The sequence below is a fragment of the Macrobrachium rosenbergii genome, chromosome 29, assembly GCF_040412425.1.
Source record: "Macrobrachium rosenbergii isolate ZJJX-2024 chromosome 29, ASM4041242v1, whole genome shotgun sequence".
Taxonomy (NCBI): Eukaryota; Metazoa; Arthropoda; class Malacostraca; order Decapoda; family Palaemonidae; genus Macrobrachium; species Macrobrachium rosenbergii.
The window spans coordinates 24,198,855-24,218,356 of record NC_089769.1 but is presented as its reverse complement, the minus strand read 5'-3'; the positions used below and the strand labels follow the sequence as shown (position 1 = coordinate 24,218,356).

The following is a 19,502-nucleotide window of genomic DNA, read 5'->3' as shown; positions in this document are numbered from 1 at the left end:
GCTGTTTCGCCTGAATATCAGGCTTTTTCAAGTACAGCTAATACATTAAGATTCTCCCGTTCTGTTTACTTCTCCAAGCCATCGACTTTAGAAAGCGTTATGCGGATTTAACTAAAGTTTTATTTAATGTTGGTACAATACATTAGGGTGGTTAGTAGTTAACATAATGTTAACATAACTGTTGTGCATAGTATATGATGTTATAAGTATTAGTTTTACGTTCAGTATCTATTTCTTATGTTTATTATGAAATTATCAAATTCGTCGGTTGTAGCATTTGGATTTGGGTGTGTCGTTGTTCCCAAGGGGTGACCTTGACCCTGGTTTCTGGACCATGCAAAGGGTAAGCTTCTTTCGGCTTCCAGCTGTGTTTATACTAGGCTTATTTGTGGCTATGCATACTGCTTCTGTGATTGTTATTTCCCATTATGAATTGTATCATAGTATTTTATATTAGTGTTGTCTGTCCAAGTCTTGTAACAGTTTCTTGTCATGTTTGTACATGTATATTGTTGGAAAATGGCTCCTGCATTTCTGTGTGCGAGTAATCTCCGTTTGAGGGTAGTGGATGTTCTGCCAATGTAATTTTCTGTGGAAGGACTGCATTTCTCATCGGGGCAAGTAAATTCATAAACTACATTGGTAGTCATGTCCATCAGTACGAGTGTGCATGTGCTGTTTCTTATTACCAGTGATGCCAGTAAGCTGGGTTTGCAGTATACTCGTATATCTTTATGTTGGTATACTGTAAGGGGCTCGTGGTTTGACGTTCTTCCTAATAATCTTCTTGATTATGTTGCTGCTGTTGTTATATTAATTGTTCAAGTTAGTATGGTAGTATATTGTTATCTGTTGTCCAGTCTTCTGGTCGTGTTGGGCTGTGGTGGTGGCTTGCTTGTAGTATTGTAAAAAAAACTTGCGTATTTCTGAGTGTATTATGTTGTCTTTAAACCTGTTGTTAGTGAGTAGCTGTTGTATTCTGTGTAATTCCAGGTGTGTCGTCTTCCAGGTGGTGCAGTGGGTGAAAGCCGGCCGTACATATGAACGGATTACAGAGCGTTTATAGGCCTCAGGGCATTCACCTCTCACATGCAGGCAGCGCCCGATGTTGGTAGCCTTTGTGTATACCTGTGTGTTATATTTGTTGGTTTCATTGTTTACTAGTACATCTAAAAACGGAAGTTTCTGGTCTAAGCTATGTTCTGTAGTGAAGTTTAGTGAGGATTTTTCTGTGGAGACGTCTTTTAAAGTCTAAACATCTTGTCTGTTGTTTGTTGCAATGTCGTCGATGTATCTTGTATAGATTTCTGGTTTCTCATGATTGTTAAAAACAGTGTCCTCTAAATTTGCCATATATGTGTTCGCCATAAGAACACCCAGGGGAGAACCCATGGCTACACCATCAATTTGGTAATATAATTCTCCTCTGTGTGAGTAAAAAGGTGCTTCTTTTGTGCATGCTTCAAGCATGCTTCTGATAGTCTTCTCTTGGATTTGTGGTGGGGTTTGTTGTGACCAGTACATGTGGTTAAGGATTATGTCTATCGTGGTGTCTACGGGTACAATAGTGAAAAGGCTTTCTACGTCCATGAATGCGATTTCTTTGGTTGTGCCACCTCTTCTACAAGGTCAAGTGATCTGTTGCAAAGGTTCTCACTGTCAGTCACACTTCAGTTCTCGTACTAAACTTCCTACTTCCATTTCCAAGTGCCAGTATTTCCATATCAACCTTGCCTTGTTAGGTCAGTGTTGCGTACAGTGCCTGTTTAAATAATTACATAAAATCGTGTGTTCAAGGCTTCTTGGCACCTTCTGTGCTTGCCTTGTCCTATGTATATTTTACTGCATCCTTAGTGGCTTTTAATTCGTGAATCTCTCCCTTTACAGAGAGTTTGTTAGCCGTGCGAATTTCTCTTGACTGTGCCTTGTGTCAGCATCGTCACACCGACGGATATACTTTCAAGTTTTCCCAGTTATAATTAACCTCTCAGGCATTGCATGCCTGATTAGTCCATTTCATCTTCTGATGTTTCATTTCATGTAAATACGCGTAATTTTAAGCTTACCCTAACGTCTTTACTTGTGAGTAGAGCCCTCAGCTCAGATAAATTCCCCCTTTTTTCCTTGTTTTTACGATTTCCTGAATCTACAGCAGTCAGATCTGATACAAAAATAGAGGAAAGTAACGAAATTCATTTAGAGTATAACTGGCTCATGGTAAGCATTTCCCCAGGAAAAATCAGAAAAATAACTATATATATATATATATATATATATATATATATATATATATATATATATATATATATATATATAGAGAGAGAGAGAGAGAGAGAGAGAGAGAGAGAGAGAGAGAGAGAGAGAGAGAGAGAGAGTGGGGGAGAGAGAGAGAGAGAGAGAGAGAGAGAGAGTGGTTCGAGGTGGGGAGAGAGAGAGAGAGAGAGAGATTTGTGTTTGTGTGTCTGTGCAAATGGAAACTTGTGTTTTTTCTCATGAATTTTCCCATTTCTTCTTCGCTTCAAACATCCCCTTCAACATTTACTTTTCCTCTCTCCTTCCTTTACAGTTTTGTTTGACTTTCATATCGAACTCTCAGTGATTTTTCTTCAGCGCAAAAAGTTGTATCCATTGTCTCACACATTTTCCTACTTTAGTCATCTCCTGACTTTAATCCTTTGCAAATTCTGTCCAAAAGTTCTGTGAAATTCTTTATTTGATTTATTTCATATACGTTGTGCTAAACTTCTTTTGTTTTCTTGAAAGAAATATAAAGTGTATAGAGATTAAGAAGCAAATACTATGAAACAATTCTTTTTGGCTGCTTCAGTGTCACGAGCTTCGTGCATATGCTGTATACCCTCTTTCCTCGAATGTGATAATTCATAACGACTTTTTTTTATTTCTATTTTTATTTCAGGGAAACAAATAGACTGACATTTAGTGAATAAGCTGAAGTACTCTCTCGTATTTAATATGCATAATATATGTATGTATGTATGTATGTATGTATGTATGTATGTATGTATGTATGTATGTATGTATGTATACATATATATATGTGTATATATATATGTATATATATATGTATATATATATGTATATATATGTGTATATATATATATATATATATATATATATATTATAAAACGAATACAAGAGGAAAATAAAAGGCAAAAGTTCAGTTCTGCCTGTCATTTTCCTGTGGTATTCTCTTATATACTGAAGTCAAGTGCAGCTACTGTGATTTTTTAGGCATAAACATTATATATATATATATATATATATATATATATATATATATATATATATATATATATATATATATATATATATATATATATATATATGTGTGTATATATGTATATGTGTGTGTGTGTGTGTGTGTATATATTCATAAATGGATGTATGTATGTGTGTGTGTTGGTGTGTATGTTCCACATACACTCTGAAATTCATTGAGCAATTTCAACCAAACTTGGTATACATATGACTTACTATCTCGGAAAGAACACTGTGTGGGTAAGACATCACTGGTACCTGAAGGGGTGTGTGGAAGGGTGCACAAAAGGGGTGAAATGTAAAAATAACCCAAAACGACAGATGTTATTGTCTAATCCATAGTTTTTGAGGTCACTGAGATGAATAGTGACACTCCTGATGCCCTTTAAGTCCAAATTCAGCCTCGATAGGGAGCAGGGTGAGACGGGGTTGGGAAGGGGTGACGTGTAAAAATAACCGAAAACGACAGATATTTGTGTCTAATCTATAGTTTTCGAGATCACTGAAATTAATGGACACACTCTTGATGCCCTTCAAGTCCAAGTTCAGCCCCGATAGGAAGTGGGGTGAGAAGGGGTGGGAAGGGGGTGACATGTAAAAATAAACATAAACAACAGATATTAGTGTCTAATCCATAGTTTTTGAGGTTGCTGAGATGAATAGTGACACTCCCGATGCCTTTTAAGTCATAGTTCAGCCCTGATAGGAAGGGGGTGAGAAGGGGTGGGAAGGTGGTGATATGTACAAATAACCAAAAACAACAGATATTAGTGTCTAATCCATAGTTTTTAAGGTAACTGAGGAGAATAGTAACACTCCCAATGTCCTTTAAGTCCAGTTCAGCCCTGATAGGAAGGTGGGGTGAGAAGGTTTGAAAAATAAAATGTAAAAAATGAGAGATATTATGTCTAATCCATAGTTTTCGAGGTTGCTGGGAAGAATGGGGACACTCCTGATGCCCTTAAAGTCAAGTTCAGCCCCGATAGGAATGGGGTGTTAGAAGCTGGGAAATATAATATGTCAAAAGTGCTGGGCAATGTAATTATAGCAACTGTCTTAACAAGAAAGAGAGAGAGAGAGAGAGAGAGAGAGAGAGAGAGAGAGAGAGAGATCAGAAGGGGTGTTGGGAAGAGAAAAAGAGAGAGAGAGAGAGAGTATTGGTTTTCATTCAGAGTTTTCCTGGACAGTGCTGGGTTGGCCAGCTAGAATATATATATATATATATATATATATATATATATATATATATATATATATATATATATATATATATATATATTTATTATATCTATATGCATAAGTGAAAAGTACTTGCTTTCGGCTATGAAGAATGATATAAGTTGGTTTAGACACTGCTGTACATATTCCTGCCGAATTTAGGTTTTGCTTTTTGAATGGAAATTCGTTTATAATACGTGCTATTCATGATAGTTTTGTAAAAATGCACAAGTAAAATTTTTATACCTAACAGTGTTAAGCCAAAATTACCATATAATATCGAATTCAGTTTACCTTGAAAATAACTTATACACAAAGGGAATTATGTAAGTCCATTAGCCTCAACTAGCATTAGAACCTATGCCTCTCGTGTTTGATGCAGAGGTGACAAGGAATTCTCCGTACAGCCATCAAAAGATATATAAATTGATTTCGATACATAACTCATGTGTGTACTAGTGACAGTATTGTTGTAAACATCCCTGAGTTGAAAATTTAGTAATCAGTTATTACGGTGGAGATGGGTTCCTTTCATTTCTAAATACAGACTCTGACTTTGCACATTCACCTTTGGACTATCTCGGTGAAATTCCCTAGTCATGTGGGGATGTTCTGTTCCCCAGATTCTCTCATTATGTGTGTTCAGTTTCCCTGAAACATGAAGGGCTGACTCATCGCTAAAACAAACTTGGCTGAGGAACGTTTCATCCTCAGAAATTCATTCCAGCATGTTAACTGCAAACTTTTTCATCTTGGTTTATCATTTTGCCTCAAGTGCCTGTATGAGTTGAACTTTTAAGCATACAATCACATGTTCTTGTATAGGACTTTGTGCACTGTGGAATGTGGTTACTGCAAGTGTTTGGTAGCAGTATGGGTGTAAGAGAATGATCAAAGGCTTGTCTTATACGATCAATGTTTTCCTCAGATGTTCTTGGCCGTCCACTCCTCCCTTTACCCAACACTGTCCCTGTCTCCATAAATTTCTTTTGCCAAGTACAAATTGATTGACGTATCGGTGGATCTCGTACATACTAAGTTCTGTAGCTTCACTGGGTCTGCGTATTTGATTTTGTTTCAATACACCATGACAAACATTGTGCCTTTTTTGAGGAGTAGCCATTTTTTAGGGGTTCATTTAACAGTACCTCTTTCATCAACAGGGGACCTGAGATACACAAATGCAATGTGATTAAGAACTTTGATAACTGCTGAGTATATATAACAAATCTGATTAAGATATCTCATCAATGGCTTTTGTAATATATTTTTAAGTTCTGATTAGACTTCATGGACACCCTGTATATATATATATATATATATATATATATATATATATATATATATATATATATATATATATATATGTGTGTGTGTGTGTGTGTGTGTGTGTGTGTGTGTGTCAGTCACTTACACATGCAGGACTTGCTTTCCTTTCTTTTTCGTTCTGTGACTGATACTTCATTCCCAAGGTGTAGAAATAACATTACTCTTCCTGAGAATTATAACTGATAAGTGCTTCTGCACCATTGAGGATTCGAATGTATGTATGTATGTATGCATGCATGTAAGTATGTATGTATGTATATATGTATATATATGTTTTATGTTTAGCCATGGGTTGGTTACTTTAATGAAATATTAATTAGGATAAGCCTTGAACAACACTCACTGTGGACAGCTGTAAACACCATAAAACACATGAACAGACAAAATCACATATATAAGAATAAGAATAATGGTAGGTCGCCAATTGAAAGTTCTGATTAATACAAGATTCTACTTTACTGCACACAGATTATGGCATTTCAAATAATAGAGAACTGATTCAGCTCTCAATAAGGGTTTATCAATGATAGAATTTAAGAGCACGACAAAATATTGATTCTACTTTCAATAAGGAAATTAATGATAAAATTTAACAGCACAACAGAGAGCCACTGGCTCTGGTAATACAGATTTTGGTTCCTTTGGGAATTCAACACCGGTTATAGAGTGATAAGCCTGCCACAGTAGGGCGGAATTCTCCAGGCAAGATGGATGTTCTGGAAAACGAGGGTGAACGATACAACACTTGTCTGGAAATAAAATAATCCCAGATAAAGCCCCATGGAAATGTGGTTTCTCTCAATAGCAATTATAAGCACATGGGATGAGTAACTTAAGGTTTCACTACAAGCAAGGGACGATTAATTTACGAAATTAACTCACACGGGGAAGCACTTGAATGCTGGGTAATGGGATATCAAAGAATACTTACTTGTTGGGGGGGGAGAAATTCTGAAATGAAATGAGAGATTCAGGATAAGGAACAGAGAAATTTGCAATAATGGATGGATGAGCTGCAATGTCTTCCTTTAGACCTCACGTAGCCTCTTGTGGCCAATAGTTTTTAGTTCACAGAAAGAGTGCCGGAGAGAAAGGGTGGCCATGGAAGTTGTGAGAACACGGCTACCTCATGACAGCAAGACTTCTCTACTGACTAAAGATAAACTGAGCAAGACTGAGAGCGAGCGCAGGTCCTGACCTGCTCATGTGAATATCGATTTTGCTTGAGAGGAGACACTGTTTCTTTCCCGCATTTGGGCATCAGTTGACATTTGTAAAGAACATTCAAGAAACAGTACCAGAGCTCACACAGTAGGAGGTAGATGATAAAAGGGATTAAAATCTGGGACATTCGTTTTCCCTGATGTTAAGCGCTCCCAAGTGAATAATTTAATTTCCTACCTGGACCCAGTGTGAATGACATGCCTTAAAAGTGTCCTTCTACACTTCTGTGTGTGGGCTCTGAGTGCCTACCCTTAAAGCGCAAGACTTTGACCCATACAGCAAGTAAGCAAAGAGATGATGGTGGCAGAAATCCGTAATAGCTCCTCCTTTAAGCAAACATTCCACTCCTTTTTGGGCGTGAAAGTCTGCACTAGAATGAGCCGCCAGTTTCAGTTACATTAATCCCTTCCGTTTAATGGGTTTTGCCCATGCAGTGAGGAAGACTAAGGTGATATACCTAACTTCTAGGAGGGGATGTTTAACTAGCTCTCTCTGACGACAGTCAAAATGTTTTCCTAGCAAATATTAAATTTTCAGTTGCACATTACCATTAACATAACATATGATCAGGCTGCTTCAGCACCAATTCAGGTGGTAATGATCTATCTACATGCAGTATTATTGCAAAGCACAAAGTTTCTTACTCTATGACATATGCAAAATATTTTAAAAGGAACATGCAACATAGGTGTTAATGAATGCAACATAATGTATGAGTGGTTAGGACGTGTCCTTCAGCTTGCGAGGCTAGAGGTCAGTACTAACTCATTACATCTTACTTAATTTGGTAGTAGAACCGATGAGAGAGGTACCCAATCCTCCTCTGGATTTTAGGTGAATGGTATATGCATGTTAAATGAAGAAGATATATGCTCTACTAAAATGAGGCACTGTGCCAAGAGTGCCATGAGCTCAATGGTTCTAACATATAGGAAAACATTTTATCACTACAAATGCAGGTTACTACTATTATTTTACAGAATCTTGTCTAGGATGTTAGTGCCTCTATGGCATGTCAGATTTGTAAGGACTTCTCCTGCAATGATGGTTGTACAGGAATTTACCTGTTCAGAGATCACCCAGCCTACCTTCTCTGGGGTAGGTGCCAGGATCACTCTGTGATGGGAGGCACTGTGCCAAATGGGATGTGAGTGCCAAGGAGAGCTTGTGGCTCTGATAGGCTAATTGGATCTTTTCCATCCCTTTCTCTTTTTCTTCGGGTTCCTCCAAGGTCTACCTGCGAGGGTCCTACGAGGTGACAGGGGCACCGACTCTTGGGAGGGCGCAGGAGTGCCCTCAAGAGCAAAGTCAGGGGTAACACTAGAGGCTGTGAGACCGAGCGGTGCAAGCTTTAGGCTGATCCACTGCGTGGAAGGTTGGACCAGCCTTATCAGTGGTAGGGCCCCTGCAAGCGACCATGGTATCAACATGGCCTGTAGGAAGGCTCCCTACTCCTGTTGCTGTGACAACCGAAGCAAGGGCAGTAATAGCTTCTGCATCCCAGCAGGACAGTTCCTGGTCAACCAGAGAAGATATAATAGGAGGGTCTCCAGAGTTTCATCTTCTGAGGACAGAGGTGATGAGGAAGAATTATTGGGTGCAAGAGGCTGGCAATTGGCAATGACCAACTCAAGTAAATTGGGGGAATCTCCCAAAGGAAGATTGATGACATGATCTAGCATTGGCACTTAGGCAGAGCCAGGTGCAGGAATCACATTTGGTAACTGTCTGATGTCCAGGACACTCAAGTGGCAGTGGCAGGGATTTTACATCAGGAGTGCCTGACAAGGAGCCTGGGGGTGCAGAGCCCCTGGGTGACCTTGAGTTGGGCTGAGACAGAGTCCTATCCCAAGAGGAGGTCATAGCATCCAGGAATGCCTTTGGTTACAGCAGGCATGCAAATTATTTGCTTGCTGGGACACCCCAACCAGTTCGTGGAGTGCCCCTTTATTTTGCACATCTTATAGTGGTAGTGTGAACTTTTTTTTCATGAGGAGGGAGAAATTTTCTTGTCGACTGCCTTTCGTGAATGGGGAGGAATCGGCCTTTGTAGATCGAAACGATCAGAGGGAGGCTTTGCATCGGCTCTCCCTTTAGATCTGTACTGGCACTGTGAGTGCCCCTTCCGGTTTCAAGGTGGGCATACAGGAGGTGATTCAGTTGACGGAGGCAGCTTTCCACTGTGGCAGTGTTCTTGTTGTTTGGTGCTACGGTCAGGTCCTCTAAGACGAAAGTTGTTAGGCAATTCAGGGGTGTTGAAGGGGGAGATCCCCAGAGAAGATCTCAGCCCAATAGAGTCTACCACGCCCAGGCGATGCTCCATAGTGCTCCAAGGTGTCATGACCTTCAGCTCGACTGTAGGAATGTCTTTGGTAACATTCTCTACCCAGTTTAAGGTCCAGCATCTGTTTTTATCAATAGTGGCACCAGCTGGCACTTGTGACTGGGAGATCAGACTGATGTCTGCTCCTGTATCTACCATAGTTGGCAGTTCTTCTGGTGAGATAGAACCATTAACGGGAGCCACCGAGACTACTTGAGAGTGGAGCCACTCCTCAGAAGGCTTGGTGAGCCATGGCTTGGCTATTGTGGCACTGGAGATAAAGTGGACGTGCTTTGGTGCATTGCCATGCTGTGGGCAGGCAGGAAATCCAGCACTAAACTGACTGAGATCACTGTAGTCTTTGCAAGGGCCTCTTGGATGGGCTTGACTGGTTGTGGTGTCAGTGGGTTGTGAGGTTTGCTTGGAGGTGGATGGAGAGGAGCCCTTGGACTTCTTGAAAGGCTTGGAAGGGAGCCTTCTTAGCAGCTTCCCCTTTAAAGTGACACTCAGACTGAATGTCCAGTCTTATGGCAGTGGTTGCATACTGGAGGCTTGGAGGGGAGTCTGTTCTTTGGGTGAACTGGCCCTGAGAAATGAAATGACCGTGTGGCACTATGTGTCTGAGACGTGCTGGAAGACAGGTGGAAGGTTTCCTAACTGTCGACCATATGACAGCTTTCCATTAATGTCTGGGGTTGCTTATCATTGATGTACACAGCGAGGGACCCAAGCACATACTGAAGAAGTCCTCCAGCATCATTCAGTTGAACAAGTCTTTGAATTCCATGCACACAAGGGCATTGAGCCAGCACTGGCCTGCCCGGGTCTTATGATTGGCCCATTCAGCCCAGGTCTGACCGATTTCCTTCAGAAGAGTCCTCCACCATCGTCTCCATTTCTCCAGTGTGATTTCCCATGCCTAAGCATATGCTTGGCAAGAAGCAAGGCCCTTTCCATCTCTGTGGTATTGTAGTTGGAGAAAAGGGCTTCTTCCTCTTCCAGCCAAGCCTCTGGCTCATCATCAGCCCATGTTGGCATGGGCAAGTTAATGCTGGATATACAGTATTAGAATGAGGCTCCGTTCTCAGCTACCACTCTGTTGGTTGCGAGTTCGAATCTCCGACCGGCCAGTGAAGAACAAGAGGAATTTGTTTCTGGTGATAGAAATTCATTTCTCGCTATAATGTGGTTCGGATTCCACAATAAGCTGTAGGTCCCGTTGCTAGGTAACCAATTGGTTCTTAGCCACGTAAAAATAAATCTAATCCTTCGGGCCAGCCCTAGGAGAGCTGTTAATCAGCTCAGTGGTCTGGTTAAACTAAGACATACTTAGCTTAGAATGGGGCGTGGAAGGTGTGGGGTTGCACTGCCTTGTCGGGCTTTCACTAGCTCGAGCTCCTTTTCCTTCAGAGCTATTTCATGTTGCAGTTGCTCTTCTCTTTCTTTCTGCTGCTCTTCTCTTCCCTTCCTTTCTCTTTCTGCCTTTGCCAGTTCATACTGTCATTGTTCTTGCTCATATTTCCATTGTTCTTCACTCTCCTATCGTTCTCTTTGCAGCATGGTATCAAGCTGCTCCCTTACCCACTGGGTTAGATGCTCTCTATGTAGCCCCACATCCTTCCCCACATCCATTAAGGCTTGGTAAGTTTCCAGCGACATGTTGCTGGGGCTTAAGGCACATCAGAATGAGCTGGTAATAGAACTGTGCAAGCAATGGCATGGAATGGGCAGTCTGCTCTTGGCAGAGTGGATGGGACAGCATGCTATGGAAAAGTCCCTTGCGAGGGTGACAATTAGGCTGAATGCACCTGTGGCTGAGTGTGCTGTTAAATGGTCACACTAAATGGAGCAGTCCTTGGAGAGGGAAATTCCTTAAGACTCACGGACACTGTAGTGACTTGTGGTATTGTTGGTGGACATACTAATGGTTGGCACCGTGTCTAATAGCACTGGTGCTGGTTGTGTAAAATACAGGACTTTTTTTTTTTTGGGGTGGCACTGGTGTGCCTGTGGGTTCTGAAGAATGACATTAGTTGACTGTACAGTAAATTGTAAGAAAGAAAATGGCACTCCACATGAACCAGAACGCATGTGATGAGTCATAGAAAAAAGGAAGACACTTCAGGTGGGTTACTCGGTTGGTAGTGCACCAGATCAGTGGTACTGCGAAGGGAAAATCCCTTGGTTGGCCCTTGTGGGCGGCTAGGTCCTTGGAACTATTAATGGTGCTTCCATTCGCTCTGTGGGGGGAAGTCTTGGTGAGGCTGTGGGATCTGTGTTTACAGGCCCAGGCCCCAGCAGTATTCGTCAACACGCTTGGAGATTTGCACTCAATGTGCGGTTGTTGTGTGCGGTTCTTCCCCAAGTCTTCAGAATTACCCACAGTGCAGTAAAGCTTGCTCAACTCTGGTTAATTTAACTTACACCCAGGTTCATTCTGTGATGCAGAGGTTTATTGGTTTAGGTTGCCTTTCCTTTCTTTTAAGAAACAGCTCGAGCACCCACTCAGTAACTTAGAGTGCTTAATGAATAGCTTGTGAAAATTTACACAAGTAGTGTGGACACGTGTGTAAAATTTTGACAGCACTATGCGTAAAATGAGTAAAAGAAAAAAAGTATATGCTGATGAACATGGGGCTATCCTAGATATTTTATTTAAAACATATCCTTGGGGTTCTGATTTTGCTTTTAAAATTTGACTGTTGTAAATCAATGGTTTGTATTCATCAAGTGATACATATCCAACTTTTAACAAAACATGCTGCCTATGAATTTGGGTAAAAATATAGTGTATGTTTAAAGATAACTGAACTTCTCTCTCTCTCTCTCTCTCTCTCTCTCTCTCTCTCTCTCTCTCTCTCTCTCTCTCTCTCTATCCTGAGTGAGTAGCGTAATGTTACTGACGAGGAGTTTGTGTTTTAATGCAACTGACTATACTCTCAAATAGATATGTGTTCTGTTTCCATTAGCATAAAGGAATTGTAGCAAATTTTACTGTCAGTGATTGTAATTTACATGCAAATAATTCTACGCAAATGACACAGAGATTACTCTAGGAACTAAGGATTTTGGAATTCATTGAAACTTTGTTTTTAGAGAGAATTTATCTGGCGCACGAGGCCAGGTGGAGACATGTGGGTGAGGGAGGTTTTGACTGGTATGCTGGTGAGCTACCAGACATGGTATTCCCTATGCCCTGTGGATTGATAAAATTCCACTGCCCTATCTAAGAGAAATGGTGCCTGAGTATAAATACCTGGAGAAGTTAATGGCAATTTGAAAGCACAAAAAATAATTCTACGATACTAGGAATTTTTAAAACAGAAGCTGAGGTGGAGCACGATCATGGATGTCGGTGGGAGGAGCTGAGCTATGGTGAGGGTGGCTAGCTCTTGTGGTAGCTGCGTAGGTTGCCAGTGCTGGTATTTGCCATGCGCTATGGATTGATAAAATTCCATGACCCTATCTGAAAGAAAGTTGCTCATTCTCTCTCTTAATACACATGCACTAAGCTGAATTCCTAACTGAGCTAACATGCAATATTGCCACATGCAAGATAGAGCCCTTACTAAATAACTAACTCACAACCCTACTACCCCAGTGACTTTGAACAAAGTTGCTCCATCCAACTGAAAGTTCACGGTTCTTATATTATGCACTCACCAACTTAAGAAATTTTGGCGCCGCTTGTGTTCGTTCTCGGAATTTCTCTAATGCTGAATTCGCTTCTTATCGCAAAGTCTTTTAAGCATGCATTACTCTACAATTGACTGCCTATCGAACTTCAGTAGAACAAACACTGAGATTTGACAACACCTTACCTCTTGTTCCTTTTTCCAGTCTTGCCTTGGAGATTTGAAAAATCAGATGATTTATTTCAGGTTCGCATAACTTCCAACAGTCTAGTCTTAGCAATTGCTAGTGTGCTAGTTGACTGCAGAATCCTGGTGAGATCACCACTTTTACGTTTGGTCACGGGTTGGTTCCTTTAATGAAATATTAATTAGGATAAACCTTGAACAACACTCACTGTGGACAGCCGTAAATGCCATAAAACACATTAACAGACAAAATCATATATAAGAATAATGGTAGGCCGCTAATTGAGAGTTCTGATCAATACAAGATTCTACTTTATTGCACACAGATTATGGCATTTCAAATAATAGATTACTGATTCGACTCTCAATAAAGAAAATCAATGATAGAATTTAACAGCACACCAAAATACAGATTCTACTTTCAATAAGGAAATTAATGATAAAAATTAACAGCACAACAGAGAGCCACTGGATCAGGTAATATAGGTTTTGGTTCCTTTAGGAATTCAACTACAATTATAGATTTCTTGCAACGCTGCACGTTGATAAGCCTGCCACAGTAGGGCAGAATTCTCCAGGCAAAATGGATGTTCTGGAAAACGAGGGTGAACGATATAACACGTGTGTGGAAATAGAATAATCCAAGATAAAGCTTCGTGGAAATGTGGTTTCTCGCAATAGCAATTATAAGCACATGGGAGGAGTAACTTAAGGTTTCACTACAAGCAAGGAATGATTAATTTACGAAATTAACTTACACAGGGAAGTACTTGAACTCTGGGCAATGGGATATCAAAGGGTATATACTGGGGGTAGAAATTCTGAAATGAAACAAGAGATTCTGGATAAGGAACAGAAAACTGGTAAACTCGAATACCAACAGACGTACCATGGGTTGCCTTGCAACGTGCACTTTGCAATAATGGATGGATGAGCTGCAATGTCTTTCTTTAGACCTCGTGTAGCTGCTTGTGGCTAAGGCCACTTGTGGCCAATGTTTCCCAGTTTACAGGAGTGCCATAGAGAAAGGGTGGCCGTGGAAAGCATGGGAACACGGCTACTTCATGGCAGCAAGACTTCTCTACTGACTAAAGATAAACTGAAAAGACACACATATATATATATATAAATATACATGTATATATATATATATATATATATATATATATATATATATATATATATATATATATGTTAAGAAATATGATTTGTATTATAAAGAGATTGAGTGTAAGAAAATTTTCAAGTATGAAAAGTGTAACTTCCAGCCAACAGATGGCAGTAACGCTCGCCATGGATTGTGTAACAAATTGAAATGTTCTGGTATCTAGTCCATGTAAGTCTTGTTACTCGGGAATATAAAGACCCTGAACGATGATTTTGGTGGAGTTGCAGCAAACAAGTGAGAGTATTAGTTTCTAAAGAGACAGAAATGTGGTAAAGTATTGTTTAGCAATTAAGAGGTTTTCTTGTGCGATGCAACTGTTTGCCACTAGATTTTTGGATGTTAAGGGTTTATATTTATGTAATGTTGAGTTGTTGTAATGCTTGGTGATTTGTGAATTAAGCAGTGTAATAATCGGTGATTTAGGTGCTTACTGTATATGAAATGCTGTACGGTGGGTAGTTGCTTTTGTGCACTTCGTCAGTAACTATATTTCATAATGTTTTGTGGTTTGGATTGGTATTTACTTATTGTAATTAAAGTACTTTAAATTTTAATGCGAATTTTCACTTAATCTCCACATACGATTTCTCTCTTGCACTCATGTTTTGTTAATGATATATAACAATATATATATATATATATATATATATATATATATATAAATTTATAATTTGGTCACTATTGCAGCAGTTCTCCATTTATTCACGGATTTACTTTTATAGTTTACCCACACTCGCTATTAAAAATAATAGAAAATCACAGAATGAATGAAAAAAATCTCCGATAATGTAACCTGTAAGATTTAAACCAAGAGGAAGGAAGAGAGAGTTCGGCAAATAATTGTCACTTGTAAATCTGGTCATTAAAGGAAAGTAAAGGCTGTTTACAGTGGCATAAACCGGAATTCTAGTTAGTTGACTTGAGAGAGAGAGAGAGAGAGAGAGAGAGAGAGAGAGAGAGAGAGAGAGAGAGAGAGAGAGAGAGAGAAGGAAAGTTCTAGTCAGCAAGAAAATCCGGTACTGTGGGAATTGAAGATCAGTTAAGGAGTAACATACAAGAATATGATAGTATGCGGATTACCTGACACGAGTCTCGAAATCTATTCTAAGGTAAGCATATCCATTTATACCGTAATATGAAAGATTGCGATAAGGTGGCAAAGGTTAAAACAACGACGAAAGTATTGACTGCTCTTAATTTGTTGACAGTAATTAAATCAGATGACTCTCAAGGTGGAATAAATTGAATCAAGCTCATTTGCATAACATATGAGAGATAATATTCGAGCGACAGAGATTAAAATGGTTATTTATATAGTTAAAGGCTTTGGTTGAATATTAAATTTACTCTTAATGAATTATGCATATTAGCCTTTGATATGAAATTGCTATTTTCACGAAAAAATATGAAATATGATTTACAGTACTTATGACGAAGGTCAAAATTTTATTTTTTGTTTTTATTTCATTTTTGTGGAAAGAACTATTTCGTGAATTATGGTACACCAGGTTATATTCAAAATGAAGTTAAGAAATAACATTTTCAGAGAAAGAATCAGAATTAAACAGTATGCAATAAGCAAGAAATCTATCATGAATAGCAACGACTTTAAGATGATGTGTGATTGTTTAAATGTACGGTAAGTCTATGTTGATCTATTGGAGTATATCCAAAACAAATATATTATTTCATTTACAGAAGTTTTTGTCATATAGTTTTGAGTTTCTACATTCCTTTCTATAGAAAATGAAAACACACATACTCTACTTGCGGGGGAAAATAAAATATATTCCACTGTATACGATCATAACCTGCTATCATTACGCTACTGGGAATGTTGAAGATCTCTGTATGAATGAAGTCTGACGTAACCTGTGCCCATAGGAGAGGTCTTACTAGCCCGTACAAAAGCTTTCGATGGCAAGTGTCCAAGGTAGAAAGAACATAGAGTAGTGGAAAAGTTGAGAGACCTCTTGAAAACAGGAAAAGGTCAAGAATTGAAGAGCGTACTTGGAATTCTCAGGTTGGAGTGCCATTATTCATTTCTCGCACTTAGAAGAATAGTGAGCAAGCTAGGCAAAACAGATTTCCATAATCAAAATGTTAATCGTAAAAGGGGTGGAATTTCACCAATTTCAGGGTAAATCTGAGAGACTCAGATAGACAATCGTTTAAACTTGCACTTTTGTGTACTGAGAGAACCTGCATATTAAAGACATGCTTTCCTTTCATTAAAGCTAACAACTTTCGGCTGTAAAACTGGAAATTGCGGAAATTTCCATAGTGGATGACCTGACTCTCATTTAATTTCAAACATGCAAAGAATTTAGTGCGTAGCTCTCTTTTATACCAGCTTATTTAACATTCGCAGGTAAGGAGGAGGTGAAGCTTAGTCCTGTATACTCTCTGTGGTAAATTGGCATTTGCCATAATGACCTGTTTGAATGTTTATCTGCATTCTGTTGTTAGTAATGGTTGTTTTCTCTGTCCGTGTTGTATTTGTTTACTTTTGACAATCCCAGTGTATCTTACTCTGTTGACTGCTGTAACTCTCTGTGGCGGGATCTTAGCTGAATAAAGCCTTGAAGATGCATTGAGGTTTTCATTACAATTTATTCAGCTAAGACAACTTGCATATTCGGCTGCAGAATGGAACGCGCTCTTCGGCCAGAACGTCTCGATATTCTACCTACGTCCCCAGATGCTGCTCGAGTTTTCAAGCATTGGCTGTTCATCTTTTCCCGATACAAAAATGCTACTGAAGGAACTAACGACGTTTATCTTGGTATGCTTGCAAATGCATTATCGCTTGAAAACTTTGAGCTTATATCTGATTGCTCTACTTACGATGACGCCATCGCAAAACTGAATAAAGTTTTCATACAGCCTGCGAACGAAATTGTTTCTCGACATCGTCTTGCCACTCGTCGACAGATGTCAGGAGAAACAATAGACGAGTATTTACGTGCTCTGCACAAACTTAGCGTTGACTGCAACTTCAAGGACGTTTCTTCAGAGGTATATAGAGATGAAAGTATTCGTGATGCTTTTATTGCTGGGATTTCCTCTCAACATATTCGCACGAGATTACTTGAAAATAAAACGCTTACGTTATCTGCTGCTGCTGACCAAGCCAGAGCTCTGGAACTCGCTTTCAAAGATTCGCAGTCTTATGGAATTCCTTCCGACGAATGTTTTCCTGCAGCCGCCGTCAAATCTAGGCCTGAATATGATGATCATGCCTCTGTTTGTGAAAAGGCCGACAGGTCCGATGCTCCAGATGATGATTTAGTTGCTTTGACTCTACAAGAGAAATGTTTCTTCTGCGGGTACAGGCGTCATCCTAGAAAAAAGTGCCCTGCAAAGGAAGTTAATTGTCGAAAATGCAACAAACTTGGACACTTTGCTAAGGTGTGTTTAAGTAAATCAAAACCTACTTCTGCCGCCTCTTCGTTCACCGCTGCTCTTGCTTCTGTTCCATCTACACTGAATCATTCCGTTTTCCCCATTTTTATGCGTGGAACCAAAGTAAATGCCCTAATTGACACTGGAAGTTCAGAAAATTTCATTAGTGATAATATTCTAAAAAATATGAAATTACCTGCGACTCCTTATTCAGGAACTATCTCAATGGCTGCTTCTCAATATGTGTCGCCTATTAGTGGCTCTTGCAATGTTGACATTGTAGTCAATGGACGTGAGTATTCCAGTGTCAAATTTCTTGTGCTACCTGGACTTTGTGCGGATGTAATTCTTGGAATCCCTTTTCTTAATAAGCATTCTAGTGTGACTGTGTCATACGGCGGCACTCGACCTAAACTTGAATTATCTGCATTAGCTACGTTGTCAATCACGCCCCTAGAGTATTCCGTAATCTTTCTCCTGATTGCCATCCTATTGGTGTGAAATCAAGAAGATATAGTGCTTCGGATGCAGAGTTTATAGGGACAGAAATCGATCGTCTTCTTGAAGAGGGTGTAATTGAACATAGTACATCGCCATGGCGTGCTCAAGTGGTGGTTGTTCACAACAGGAATAAGAGACGTATGGTTGTCGATTATTCGGAGACTATTAATAAATTCACCTACCTGGATGCATATCCTCTTCCTAACATAGACGACCTAGTCAATGAAACAGCCAAGTACAAAGTGTTTAGTTCTGTGGATTTAAAGAGTGCTTATCATCTGGTCCCATTACCAGAGGAAGATCGACCTTATACTGCCTTTGAAGCTGACAGCGGCCTCTATCAATTTACTAGGCTGTGTTTTGGTCTCACCAACCGAGTGGCAGCTTTTCAGGAGGATATTAATGATATCATTAGAACGAATGGTCTAGAGGGTGTTTATGTCTTTTTTTATCTTGACGACGTCGTCGTTTGGTTGAGAACCACTGGTCAAGAATCTTGACGAACGTCGAATACGAAAACCCTTAGAAGGTTTATGGAAGCTGCTCGTCGTTATAACATGATACTGAATGAAGCTAAGTGTGTTCTGTCCTCTCACTCTATACGTATACCTGGCTATGAAATTAGTCATAATGAGCTGCGACCTGATCCTTCACGTCTAGAGGCCATGATGAACATGCCTGTTCCGCAGACTAAGGAGTCGCTGCAACGATTGACAGGCCTCTTTGCTTATTACTCTCGCTGGATTCCTCGTTTTTCTGAAAGGATTCGCCCTCTCGTCAATGCCTTTCTTCCACTCTCTCCAGAAGCTGTTGGTGCTACCAGTAATTTGAAGGATGCCATATCTTCGTCTGTCAAAGCTGCTGTAGACGAAAATTTGACCTTTACTGTTGAAACCGATGCTTCTGACTTTGCCATTGAAGCTACTTTAAACCAGGATGGACGTCCAGTGGCCTTTTTCTCGAGATCCCTCACCAGTGCCGAACAGAGACATTGCAGTGTTGAGAAGGTTTCTACTGAGCTTCCATGAATCTATGAGTCGTGTCACAAACGACACCAGATTGTCAACTTTAATGGTAATATTTATAGGATATGGGTGTCACGGTCTTGTCCAAGTAGGAAACACACACAACTCCCATTTTCCATATTTTTGTACCTGCTTTAAGAAACTTACTCTAAGCATGTGAGAGACTTGACGAGACCACCATTCATAACTTATCTTACAAAATAAATGAT

At 39.7% G+C, this 19,502-nt stretch overlaps 1 protein-coding gene across 1 annotated transcript; it reads left to right on the top strand.

Moving 5' to 3' along the window:
* The first annotated feature begins 17,011 nt into the window (after positions 1 to 17,011).
* On the top strand, positions 17,012 to 18,768 carry LOC136854429 (uncharacterized). Its single transcript, XM_067130724.1, has 2 exons — positions 17,012 to 18,059; positions 18,299 to 18,768. The coding sequence occupies exons 1-2, from the start codon at positions 17,012 to 17,014 to the stop codon at positions 18,766 to 18,768; spliced, it is 1,518 nt and encodes a 505-aa protein (XP_066986825.1).
* The last annotated feature ends 734 nt before the right edge of the window (positions 18,769 to 19,502 follow it).

What these genes read in the sequence shown, in the direction of transcription:
- LOC136854429 (XM_067130724.1), top strand. Translation starts at nt 17,012, where the DNA reads ATGGAACGCGCTCTTCGGCCAGAACGTCTCGATATTCTACCTACGTCC. An exon ending in TGACATTGTAGTCAATGGAC is followed by an intron (nt 18,060 to 18,298) that starts GTGAGTATTCCA and finishes CTTCGGATGCAG; the next exon opens with AGTTTATAGGGACAGAAATC.